General features: G+C 34.8%; 1 protein-coding gene across 1 annotated transcript in view; it reads right to left on the bottom strand.

Annotated features, from left to right (window-relative positions):
• Window positions 1-1,288: 1,288 nt before the first annotated feature.
• Window positions 1,289-13,716, bottom strand: part of ACTR3 (actin related protein 3) — a 60,539-nt gene continuing 48,111 nt past the window's right edge. Inside the window, exons 8-12 of the mRNA XM_070423107.1 lie at window positions 12,832-13,005; window positions 8,396-8,488; window positions 8,062-8,187; window positions 3,601-3,684; window positions 1,289-2,493 (exon numbers count right to left, since the gene is read on the bottom strand). Of these exons, the coding sequence (XP_070279208.1) occupies window positions 2,398-2,493; window positions 3,601-3,684; window positions 8,062-8,187; window positions 8,396-8,488; window positions 12,832-13,005 (573 nt within the window). The 3' untranslated portion in view covers window positions 1,289-2,397. The remainder of the gene's footprint in view (window positions 2,494-3,600; window positions 3,685-8,061; window positions 8,188-8,395; window positions 8,489-12,831; window positions 13,006-13,716) is intronic.

The following is a 13,716-nucleotide window of genomic DNA, read 5'->3' as shown; positions in this document are numbered from 1 at the left end:
GCGTGAATTTTGGGATACCCTCTAGCATGCTCATGCAGCCTGACATCAAATTAGTGTGACCAACCTGAATTCACCTTGGCCAACCTCTACACATATACAACCAAAGGTGCTACAAATTGGAAAAGTGATACATGATGACAGGGCAGAAATAAGAGCACTGTTTCTACCATATTGATAGCTCACTCCTACAAGCACTTGCAGGGCAAAAGGCATTATCAGAGTCCTCTTGTTTTCCCAAATAAGCATGAGCTTAAGAGAAAACATTTGACCTTCACATTCTTATCAGTTAAGAACATATTTCAGTATGTATGAGATTGTAATCTGCAGCTTTGTAAATGTGTCTTCTGAGCTTATTCATTTACTATTCAACCATCCCAGGTGCAAATGACATTTATGACAGTGCTAATGACATTTTATTGAGACAGGAGCATGAAATCTGTAATGTTTATCAACTTAGGTCTGTATCAAAAGGTATTTGCAACAGTATATATAGTAAGCTCCTATTTGTGTAAAATAAGGGAGGCTATATTCATTTCAGTATGCACAGAAAGTTACAAGGACACACCGACATTTCTAACAATGTAATGAGGAGAAAATGAGACAGAACAGTTTGGTGAAGGCCAAGGGATGGGGACGTGGAGGTGGATGGAGATAGGCAAAGGGGGGAGGGAGAGGTAAAGGGGAGGACACCTGCAATAATGTCAACATTAAACATTTTTTAATAAATAAAAATAAATGACACAGACTAGGATGGGAAAGAAACCTACTTTCACTAGTTTTTTTAATAATGTTTATGAAATATTTTTCAAGTAAAAAAAGATATTTGATACTGACACTACTACTACTATAGGACATATAGTTTGTTCCTTATTCCATACTCAAAGAATTAAGATTCATATAAATTAATAATATAATTTTAAATATCCAGATTCATTCTAAATAAAAAATAAAGTTTACTCCCTGATTCTATCTTTATATTAAAAATAAACAACAAAAACACTTTGTTCTTTAACTTTTGGGCAGAGATATACTAATCATATGTGTTATTTTCATGGGTAATGAACTTCAAGTGTTCACTGGCATTACTGCTTAAGTTCTTAAAAGCTTGTAAAATCTCCCATCTTTGTCTTCTATAAATAACCGGATAAAATTTGAAGCTCACAAGAAATTTTCTATCATATACATTATAGAGATTTCAATGAATCCCACTATTCTAACAAACAGATATAACATAAAATACATAAGCACAAAGTAGAATGACAATGCTTCTAAAAAAAAAAACATTAGAAAAGGTAATTCAGTTTAATTTATTTTCATCACGTTTTCTTCATGATCCAGAGATTTTTAAATGCAAAGAAAATTAACTTTTCATGATATGTCAGGGACTGGCACTAAAAAATTTTCAGACTGCAAATGAGTTATACAAATGAAATATCAAATGGAGATCCAGTTATCAAAATGAAAGCACTCAACATATTAAAAGTTCACAATTATTTGTTTAGAGCACATAAAAAAGTCAGCTTGCTAACCAACTGTTTGATTTTAAAGAACTATTGCAGAGATTTGAAGAAAATAGATTAGTTAACATAAAGATTAAAGAGCTTGAAACAAGTATTAAAAAGAAATCTGTGCCTTTATTAGAATGGTGTTAGGCTTTAAATATATGAATTTTGGTAATTCATTTTTTATAAGAAATGACACTACAGAACTGCAATACTGGTCCAACAGTCTTGTCTTTACTTTTCCTTTGAAGCGACAAACAGAATGCGAATAATCAGAAAGCACTAGCAGGCATCAGTTAATCCAAGATACTAGCTTCTTAGTTCCAAAAGCATTTGCAAAGAAAACCATTGGGGCAGCACAGGGGGATGGCAGCAATTCATAACTGGAATCCCACGAGCATGTGTGTACATCAAGTCTCATGAGGCTATTTTTTGAATTTATCCTTTACTTGGTCACTTTTTTGTACTCAAATACTAGTTTTTCTTTGACTTTTTCCTCAAAGTATAAAAAGTATGAAATATAAACAAGCTCTTGCATTGCACACTTAGAAGTGCACAATTCAAGCATTATAGAGCTATCTACATACTGATAAATCCCATCAAATCTTGGATAATTCAATAATATACAAAATATCAGGACACAGAAAGAACTAAAACCCACTTCTTTTTGTTACACATAAGATTCAAATATTCAACCTAAAGAAAAACACTTAATCATTTTGGCGCTCCTCTATATTCGCATGTTGATATATTTATTAAAATATTCCTGTATAATTATGTTTGGTCTTATTATTTCAAGTCAGGTTTAAAACTTCAAAACCAGCCATCCAGACAAAACAAGTAATCAGAAAGATTCTTTCCCACCTCCCTAACCCCAATAACTATGAAGCCAATTTTACGACATGACTCCAAACACTGGATTGTGGCGACAAATGCTAGGTCCAATTTCTTCATAATCCTTTTTGGTGTGGCATACTTGGTAGAACTCAGGCTGAAAATAAAAAGAAGTATTTTCATAAAGATAAAAATTCTATCCACTTTTCAATATGCTTTAAAATAGATTTGTTAAGTCTAAAATGTTTATTAGTAGTCCATCCACAGTACTTGAACAAAGCTTAGAAATTCCAGCTTTAACCATGACTTAAAATCACCTATACGTCTAACTCAGAATTAAAAAGGAGCATTTAACTTATGTCCATCAAACTCCTCTTTAACACCTATTTGTCTTAGATTTTGAAATTTTGAGCAATGGAAAATTGATTCTCAAATGCCAAGACTATTGACTTTCCCAAACTATATATTGAATCAATAATCTACAGAAGCAGCATTAATCTGAAGTACCGACAAATCACTCTTAGTGATGCTACAAAACTTGTACTCAATCTGCTTTCCTCACTCAAGGTCTGGTATAGAAAGACTATTCAATACTCTCAGTCATCTAGTTTCTCAAAGGGCAAAGCTACAAATTCAACTAGCTATATGGCACAAGTGAAGACAACTAAAATTAAGAAGGAAAATACTTTTATCTCTTATTTTTAAACGGTTTTAAATTCAAGGTTGTATAGTTTTCAATAATTCAAATAAAAGCACCTTAATTTTATTTAATACTCTGTGCACTATGAGATAAAATACCAATATTTAATAGGCTACTGATGTTAAAATACCTTTTTAAGAGGCTTTAAGATGTTTTGGTTTGGGAAGAGGACTCTCAGAATTCCATTTACTTAATTTAGACCAGGGTACATCCTATCCAGTAAGACAGTACTCTTAACTCAATGTTTTTAAATATTTGCACAGAAAAAACAATGACCTTCTCATATCTGCATTACCACAGGGTTCAAATAATTTTCCCTACAGATACATTTAAAAATTCTAAAGGCTCGCTCTAAAAAAATGTCCAGCAAGCAAAGAAAAATATGGACATTAAATCCAAATAACTTGCACTTTTTAAAAATACTATGTGCACACATATCCAATTTTAAAACTTTAAAACATTTTTTAATTTCTCATTTTCCTAAAATTTTTAGGTATTCAAGGATCCTTCTATCTAAAAAATAAAATAAAATAAAATTATAAAAGTAAGCTTCTTCTCATTTACCGTGGAAGCCAGCATCGATCCTCCAAACCAAACGGCATATCGCTGCATGTGGTGTGTAATGACTTGCACATCAATTGGTTTTGGCTAAAAAAAAAAAATATTCAATAGTATATTAAAATAACAGTTTCTTTGGATCATTTGCCTTAAATTTAAATGTACATAATCAACTGTAATGTTTCACATACTTGAAAATAAATAAAACTTTAAAAGATGTGAGAGGCACACTGGGCAGAACAACAGAGTAGAAAAATATTAAGCTCATTTTTTTAAAAGCATAACCACACTGAAGTTGGGGACAGAACTACTCTAAGTACCCTGTGAACAGGATTATGACTATGCCCTCAGGCTGAAGATAAAACTACACAAACACTGAACTCTAGTCAGTAGGCCTACTTCTCACAGTGATATGAACCAACAATTCTGAAGCTACTATAAAACATAGCCCGGATAGAGCAAAAACATAAATATATTATAGATAACAGAAGCCAGTTTTCTCTCTGTCCGAGAGGGCATTACAAATATGGAAAGGCAAAAGGCTAGAGCGAACCTCTGGTATTCTGGAACTGGCAGTATCAGCATGAATTCAGTTTTTAATTTACATAGAGAACTAGATATAAATGTTCACACACACACACACACACACACACACACACACACACACACACACACTAGCTCCAACCGCCAAGAAGGCTTAGAAACAGTGACACCCAGTAGCAATGAATATACTTAATGCCAAAACTTGATTTCCTAATAGCATTTTCCACTAAAATGAACAAGGGTGACTTGGGGAGAAAAGGGCTGATTCCTGGATTGGAGAAGAAAATATAAAGGATGAGCCTGGGATATCTTGCTGTGCCAGAAAAGTAAGAAAGTGCTTGAAAAATACTGGGACCATATCAGAAAAGCTACTTCGAATGGCTCCCATTGGCCAAATCTGAGAAAATCTGAACATCAAAAGTAATGACATTAATGATATTAATGTCGATATTAAATCACAATTATATTAACGATATAGCTATGGAATAACATGAGAAATCAGTTTCTACAGATATGAATGAATGAATGAAAGAAAAACTCTTCCATAAGTAAAATGAGACTAAAAAACATAAAAGGAATGATGGAATTTGCAAAATACCACTTGGCAATTACCACAGTAATAACTATCTTAGGAAAGAAATATGGGTGTTAATATTAGTGGTTAAAAGTTTGATGAGTATCAGGATAGTTACAGAGCCTGAAAGTATCTTCCCATAAGATTCTCATTACATGTAAAAAATAATAATAATAATAATCACCTTACAGTAGAAAAACCTGAAAGATACACCTTTAACCAAATGATCTAAATTAACATACAGGACAAATCATATCATCTGTCCAGAGATAAATGCACTGAAAGGACACAACATCACTTCTGTGTATTACTATCAAAAGTGCATAATCTGAACCTAATCACGAAGAAACATCTGACAACCCCAAAATGAGAACCATTGCAAAATGACCTCTACTCTTCAAAAACATTATTGGTTAAAAAGGACTAAGTAATTATTCCAGACTGAAGCAACATGGTAACTAATTCAAACATGTAATCCTGGACTGTATCCTAGATCAGAAAAAATATGCATTTTTTTCCTTTTGCTATAAAAAGAACAATAATAATAGAACTGATGAAATTTGAATCAGATAACTAGATAACATATTGTATTCAAGATGAATTTCCTGATTTTAAAATTGTGATATCCTGTTTTTGGGAAAGACACTTTAAACTATTAGAATAGGCCACCATATATGCAACTCATTCCAAAACAATTCAGAAAAAAATAATTTTTGTACGTATAGGTATATGTATATATTTGTGTGTGTGTGTGTGTGTGTGTGTGTGTGTGTGTATATATATATATGTATATATATATATGTATACATATATGTATACATAAAGAAAATGTAAAATACTAATATTTGGTATCTAGGTGAACAATATATAGGAATTCCTACTAGGTTTTGCGACGTTTCTGGTAAATATGAAATATGAAATTATTTCAAAAAAAAGTTTTCAAACTTACAAGTCATAAAAAGATGCGGCTTATTATTATTTTTCTTTTTTTGGTCAAAAAAAGCTATTTGATTGCCATTAAAAATTACAGATTAAAAAGAAATAATGCCAGGTTTAGATACAGATATATAAAGATTTATGAAGACCTATAAAATGACTATTGACAAAATAATGGGGAAAGAGGGAGAATCCTCTATCAAGTTTTCCCAGTGTCACTAGTTGTCAGTACAGCACTGATCAGCAAAACCCGGAGGGGTTTGGGGGCACGGGGAAGATCCCCCCTTTCTTAATTAGAAATGTACCAGAAACTTAGAAATATGTTAAATAATTTTACTTTATTGAAATACTGAAAAACAGCATTTATTTTCTCACTTCAGGTAGCTATAATGAATCCTAAAAATTGAACCACCGATTTTCAACTGGTGAGCCACAAGAATTTTTAAAGCATGCAATACCAGACTATTTAGTCAGAGACACTGACCTCTTTTCCCTTAGATTGTCAGATAAAAAAAATGACAACAATCAACACAACAGCCATCAGGTATGAATGAATCAAAATTATATCAATTTTTTGGTCAGATCAGCAAAAAATATTTTTTTGGGGGGGCCGCAGAATTATAGTAATTAGTTTATGTGTGCCATGAAATAAAAAAGGGTTGAAAATCATTGAACTCTTGACCACTCTTAAAAAGGCTGATATTCTAATCCTTATCTTCCTGTGAACTGGAAGACCACACTTTTGAGGTCTCTCAAGAGGCTTCTAGAGTCTGTCGATAAACTTGATGAGATGTACAGGAAATCTAATGAGACCCTCGATGGTGTGATAAAGAACCAACTAGGAAGTAAGCATACACTGACTGAAATAAAGAATATTATACAGACTCCCAACAGCAGACCAGAGGATTGCAAGAATCAAGTCAAAGATTTGAAATGCGAGGAAGCAAAAAACACCCAACCGGAAAAGCAAAATGAAAAAAGAACCCAAAAATACGAAGATAGTGTAAGGAGCCTCTGGGACAGCTACAAGCGTACCAACATCAGAATTATAGGGGTGCCAGAAGATGAGAGAGAGCAAGATATTGAAAACCTATTTGAAGAAATAATGGCAGAAAACTTCCCCTACCTGGTGAAAGAAATAGATTTACAGGTCCAGGAAGTGCAGAGAACCCCAAACAAAAGGAATCCAAAGAGGACCACACCAAGACACATCATCATTAAAATGCCAAGAGCAAAAGACAAAGAGAGAATCTTAAAAGCAGCAAGAGAAAGAGACTCAATTACCTACAAGGGAATACCCATACGACTGTCAGCTGATTTCTCAACAGAAACTTTGCAGGCCAGAAGGGAGTGGCAAGAAATATTCAAAGTGATGAATACCAAGAACCTACAACCAAGATTACTTTATCCAGCAAAGCTATCATTCAGAAGTGAAGGTCAGATAAAGAGCTTCACAGATAAGGAAAAACTAAAGGAGTTCATCACCACCAAACCAGTATTATATGAAATGCTGAAAGGTATCCTTTAAGAAGAGGAAGAAGAAGAAAAAGGTAAAGATACAAATTATGAACAACAAATACGCATCTATCAACAAGTGAATCTAAGAATCAAGTGAATAAATAACCTGATGTACAGAATGAACTGGTGATTATAATGAATCAGGAACATAGAAAGGGAATGGACTGACTATTCTTGGGGGGGGGAAGGGGAATGGGAGATGCGGGAAGAGACTGGACAAAAATCATGCACCTATGGATGAGGACAGTGGGTGGGGAGTGAGGGTGGAGGGTGGGGTGGGAACTGGGAGGAGGGGAGTTATGGGGGGAAAAAAGAGGAACAAATGTAATAATCTGAACAATAAAGATTTAATTATTAAAAAAAAAAAAAAAAAAAAAAAAAAAAAAGAAAATCATTGAACTCTTAAACATACTTTTTAACGGAACTTCAAGGGGTAGGTTTAAAATAATCAAACTTTAGGGGCTGAAAACAGTTAGCTGTCATGTAATTTCTCAAAAGGCAGCAAACTCTACAGTGTTGTATTTTACTGTAAGTAATTTTGACTGATTGTAGTATCCCTCACTCTTGGTAATTTTCCAGTTGAATAACATGTGTTTTATTTAGCAACATATCTTCTCAATTATGTTTTGTGTCAATGTTCTACATTTATCAAGGATGAAACATAAATCTCTTTACAGCTACAAGAATATTTTCCAGAAACGTAGACAATATCCTAGAGGAATCAAATGATCAAGAATACAGATATGAATGTTTACTATTAACCATTCTCCATTAGAATATCCGACAGTTCCTGTTATTTTCCTAAATAAAAGCAAAAGTTGGCAGACATTTCCCATCCTCATTATAATAATCAAGGCACCCTCAACCTCCCCACCAATTATAGAAAAAAAACCAACCTTCAATCTACCGCCACTCAATTCCTCACTTAATTTCAGCCTGGCATCCACAGTTCTTTTCAAATCTCTTTGCAAGCGACGTCCGAAGTCCCTGAACATCGTTGACCCTCCAGAGAGGACAATATTCTATATTAGTGGAGAAAAATAAATAAGTAAGCAAGCATGACCTTTATTTTAAAAGAATAAAAAAAACTAAAGATATAAAAAATGGTAATAAGATCCAATTATATCCTTTGAAGAGAGGTGTTTTAAATGTAATATTCAACAATGGACAGAAAATCAAGAAGCTTTTAAAAGTATGACCTTGAATAACAATTTAGCTGTAAATACTGACCTTGTAGAGAGGACGTCTAACATCAATAGGACAATTCTGAATTACTTCATCTACAACTTCTGAGATAGGTTGAGTAAAGTCTGGATTAGCAAACTGAAAAGTAAGTAAAGTTGGATATATAATAGAGATTAAATCACTACTGACTTAAATGTCACAATTAAAAATGAAGTTTTAAAAACGTTATTATTTTTAACCACAATGATTTAAACTATCAAATGACTTTCCATCTCAACTCTACCTTCCTAACCAGTCTGTTTAAAAAAAGGAATCTGAAAAGTTATAACACAAATGTACCTACTACCCCAAATAACCTCCACAACCTGAGAACCTGTCAACAGCTTAAGATATTTAATTCTCAAAACCCGGACAGAAAATATTAACAATATGACAGAAAATATGTGCTATTATATTCATTTTTAAAAATGTTATCAATTTAATACAGAACTTGCAAATTCTCTATACTGATCTTTGTTAACCATACTCTTCAGTATTTAACTAAAACAATAATACACACACATGAGATAATACTTTCCCTACCTTTAAGATAGTTTATCTGCTATACCAAGAGCAAGTAAAATGCAGGAATAGGGTCTTTCATTCCTGTGCTATTGTTAGGTCAGAGGGAGACCAGGATCAGATGCATGCAGATGTGTGATGAGATAATGGACCCTCCCTGGAATTCCTAACAGGTCAGCATGCCAAAACAGATGGCCACACAGATACCGGCTCCTCCCTGGAATCCACAACGACCCCCACACAGATACTGACTCTTTCCTGAATACCGTGCCAACCCCCACGGCGGGAACTTCCTCAGCTCATGCCCCCGACCCTCATTAAACACCTGTATAAAAAGAAACCCCCCTTTCCCTGTTGGCACAAATCCACTGGCCCTGCCTTTGGGGTTCGTGGGTCACCCAGGGACACAGATTAAACCCTTTTCCTCCTTACTGACTCCACTCTCTTTGTTTCCTACGCTGCCTCCTGAGCCACCTTACAGCTATATCTCTGTGCTCTTCTCACAGTTTTTAATCAAGAATATACAGAAATGAAAAATTTACAGAACATTTAAATCTTCCCATAATCTGGATCCACACACAAAAAATCTGATTTAGAAAGAAATTAAGTCTGATTTGAATATATCTTTGAAAAAGCTCAGGGACTATAGTGCTGTAGAACCCCAGGTGACAAGTAGAATATGAAGTAAAGCAGCAAGCAATGAATACTTAGTAAATAAATGAAGGAAAAAATAATTCACAGTAAACAAATTAACGAATTGTTGAAGGTTATTCAATACTTTAATACTAGAAGGCTCAACCTAGGGTCCCTATTAAGAATATTTTTAGGCCTTTTCTTTTACTTTCAGCAAAAGGATACCTTGCTTCCAAATGCTCCCTGATCAGGTCTTCATATTACCTCAAGTGGCTATTAGAGGAGGAATATTTTTCCTCTCCTCTGAAAAATTTATAGAGAATACACCCAATGAAACACAACAATCCAAATAGTTTTGTCAAAAATTTATAATTTCCTTAAAAAGAAAAAAAGCAAAGCACTAAACCCATTCCTCCTAAAAATAGTTCTTGTATTTGTGATGAATTTAACAGTTTAAAAATAAATATCCTTACTCTTTCGGACATTTTATCTTCAATTGTTCAAGTTCAGATGCCCATCCCTTCATCTAATCAAAACAAAAAAACAGAGCGAATCCTTCAAATGACAGAGGAACTATGACAGAAATATCTAAAACTACAGAAGAATCTTAAAATTCACTTGGGAAGTGACCCAGTTAATATACATAAAACAGGTCTAGTCTCAAAAAACACAGTGAACACACATCCTATCCTATATAATAAAAGCCTAATATACTAAGTGTCCAGTTGTCCATTCAACCAATCAAAGCATAATCTATAATAATAAAAGGGTAATATGCTAATTAGACTGGACGTCTTCCGGACGTCCTTCCTGACAAAGCCCAGGCCGGAGGGAAGCCAGCCTGGGTCCCGGGTGCCTGCGGGCGGCCCAAGAGAAACAGACTGGGTCCCTGGTCCCTGCGGGGAACTGGAGGAGGGAAGCAGCCCAGGTCCTGGGTGCCTGCCAGCAGCCAGAGGAGGGAAGCCTGGGTCCCAGGTGCTGGAGGGAAGCCGGTGCCGGCAGCCGGGGGAAGGAAGGCCTGCTCGTGCACAAATTTTCGTGCATCGGGCCTCTAGTATGCTAATGATATGCTAAGGCTGCTCAACTGCTTGCTATGATGTGCAGTGACCACCAGGGGGAAGGCAGTCGACTGGTCGATCAGTCCTTGTGACGTGCACTAACCACCAGAGGGCAGATGCTCCAACTGGTAGATTAGCTTGCTGCTGGGGTCTGGCAGATCGGGACTGAGCGAGACTGACCAGACATGCCCTGGAGCCCTCCTTCAGCCCCTCCCTGGCTGGCCAACTTTCCATGTCCCTCCTCAGCCCCTGATCGTGCACCGGTGGGGTCCCTCAGCCTGGCCTGTGCCTTCTCACAATCCGGGACCCCCTCGGGGGATGTCAGAGAGCCGGTTTCAGCCCGACCCCGCAGGCCGAGGGACCCCACTGGTGCACAACTTTGTGCACTGGGCCTCTAGTATCTAATATTGTTCTCTCTATTAAAAGCACCACTAAAGATAACTTTTTAAAAGGCATAATCCCAGGAGGTCCACACTATGAATTCCCAACTTTCACCTGTCACCAAGGCAACAAACTGCCTCTATCACACCATTCCCCTAAAACTGTTCCCCAGAACACCAATAATCTGGATGCAAAAATCCATGAGTGCTTCTCAAGTTTCCTCTATTACTATACTGTATCAATGGGCACTACTATTTAACCTCACTTCTTCAAATTCTCACTTCTTTTAATGTTAACACCACAATCCTTTGGCTCAGCTGCTCCATTTCAGCATTCTTCAGTGTTCTTTGCAGGCTCCTTACTCTGCCTGTCCATAAAGTGCTGGTGTTGACTACGGGCCCACTCTTCCCCTTATTCCCACTCCACATCCTCCCTGACCATTCTCTTCCTTTGTTCCATGTGTGTTGATAACTTCACATTTATCCTCACTTGAAAACACACTAGTTCAAAATCCTTAGAACCCAAGTGTTCATTTTGGAATCCTTTAAAGATGCATAATAAAGTCATGTCATGTTTCCACCTCACCTATTCTTCCCCTTCACTGTTCCTAATTTGAGTGGATGGCACAATATCTAATTACGATACAAACCTGGAAATCATCACAGATTCTTCATATTCTTACTCCTCTCACATCTAAGCATCAGTTAAGTCACGTTGCTTATTCACCTTCTATTCATTCTCTCTCACCTTCTTTCTCATTCTCATTGACCTACTGACATTTAACTTTCATCTGAAAAACAGCAATAAACTCACCTGCTTCCAACACAATTCATACCTCTATTCCAATCTATCCAACCCAGTACAACCAGAGTGACTTTTTTAATACTACACATAAATCTGTGTCATTTCCATGCTGAAGTTTTCTGCACGACTACAGAATCCAGTAACTCCTTTACATAGCATATTAGTCCCTCATGAACACCAATCTGGATCTATCTCCTACTACTCCCTTCCTTTATACTTTTGTTATCTAGCTCTCTTATATCTCAGGACCTCTACCCAGCTTATTTCCTCTGCCAGAAATATATTCCCCTAGCATACCTGCCTAACAAACATCCACTCATCCTTTAAGTCTCAGTTCAACTGTTATCTCCTCTAAAAAGTTTCTCTGGTTCTCCCAAGCAAACTTAGATGCTCTTTGCTTCTATTTCCTCACCTGATGCATGCATCCATTAAAGCAACTATACCTATTTAGGTATTCATCTCTCTTATTCTTTAAGCTCAGTAAGAGCAAGACAAATTAATTTTTGAATATTTAATGCTTAAACTGAGAGCATGACAATTATATCCACTTATTATTTGTTAGAATAAGCAAGAGTAGGCATTTAACTTTAGTAATTCTATTAATAAAGTTGTTTCTTATAAGTTTTAAGAACCTTTCATTATTAAAAGCATGTATTTTTCATTAATTTAATATAGCTTGTGTGTCACTAACATTTCATAGAAACAGAGACTATTTTTCTAATAATTAAATATTTTGTGATAGTTACTTGGTTTTTTTATAATGGTCATTTTACATATTTAAATGATCAAAAAGTTTAAGGACTCCCCTCTTTCTATGACCCCACATAAGCCACACATATTAAAGATTTCATTCTTCTAAATACATGAAAATAGTAATTATTTAGCCTATTTTGACAAAGGCCTTTTTAAAAAAATATATATATAACTAACCATAGCATTTTAGTATACAAAAAATGTTCTTGAGATTAACTCTCTTGAGTAATCTTATAGTTCATTGATATTTTTTGCTGAGTATTATAAAAAAATTCCATCTAAAAAAATTACCTCTGGATGAAAGAAGATTTCAGGTCCCAAGAATCTCTCATAACCAACATCAATGGAAAATTCTTTCTTTGAGATAGCATTGATTCCAGTATACTGTTTAATCCACTTCGATCCATCTGTGTCATACTTGTTAAATTCTTTTACTAAATCTGGGCAGACATAACTATAGCGCTCCTAGAAAAACAAAGAAACAAGCAATTTATTCCTCTGTTTTAGGAAAAGTACAAAAAGGGGAGAGGGGTATATTTTCAATAAACCAGAAACAAAAAAATCTTTAGAAAATAAAATTAGGAAATTAAGCTGAAGAAAATTTTATGTAGTAGAAATAAACAGTTCACCTCCTGGCTTCATATATGAATAGACTGATTTATAAATGAAAGAATCAAGTTCTACTCTTTCAATGTTATTTCATGAAAATATTCAAAAGTGTCTTCCAACATTTTATACTGTTTTAGTAATTAATGGACTCTATATTCTAGAGAAGAGAAAGCATAAAATATACAGAACTAAAGAATTATTAACATTTGATAAATCCACACAAATTAATGTAAATCCTTAGCAGGAACAAAAGTGATTATAGTCTAAGTAAATAAGCAGGAGAAAAAAGGCTGAAAATATAAACTACTCTTTTTCACTATATCACCTGCACAACTGAATTGTTGCATATTTGGTTATATGTCCCAGGAAAAAGCTATCATCTAAAATGCAATTCAAAATGTTATGGGTTATAATATTCTATTTGTAATTTATGGACTTCTGACTTCCAACCTCATTATTTCTTTTTAAAGAAAAATACATATTTCATATATTTTTACATATCAATTATTCTACCCAAGATAGATACAAACATTATTATTGATAATCAAAGGACATAAAGGGAAAGAA

Source organism: Myotis yumanensis, unplaced genomic scaffold (genome assembly GCF_028538775.1).
Source record: "Myotis yumanensis isolate MYYU_CA2020_CCGP unplaced genomic scaffold, mMyoYum1.0.hap1 SCAF_8, whole genome shotgun sequence".
Taxonomy (NCBI): domain Eukaryota; kingdom Metazoa; phylum Chordata; class Mammalia; order Chiroptera; family Vespertilionidae; genus Myotis; species Myotis yumanensis.
This window is presented reverse-complemented; position numbering and strand designations above follow the sequence as displayed.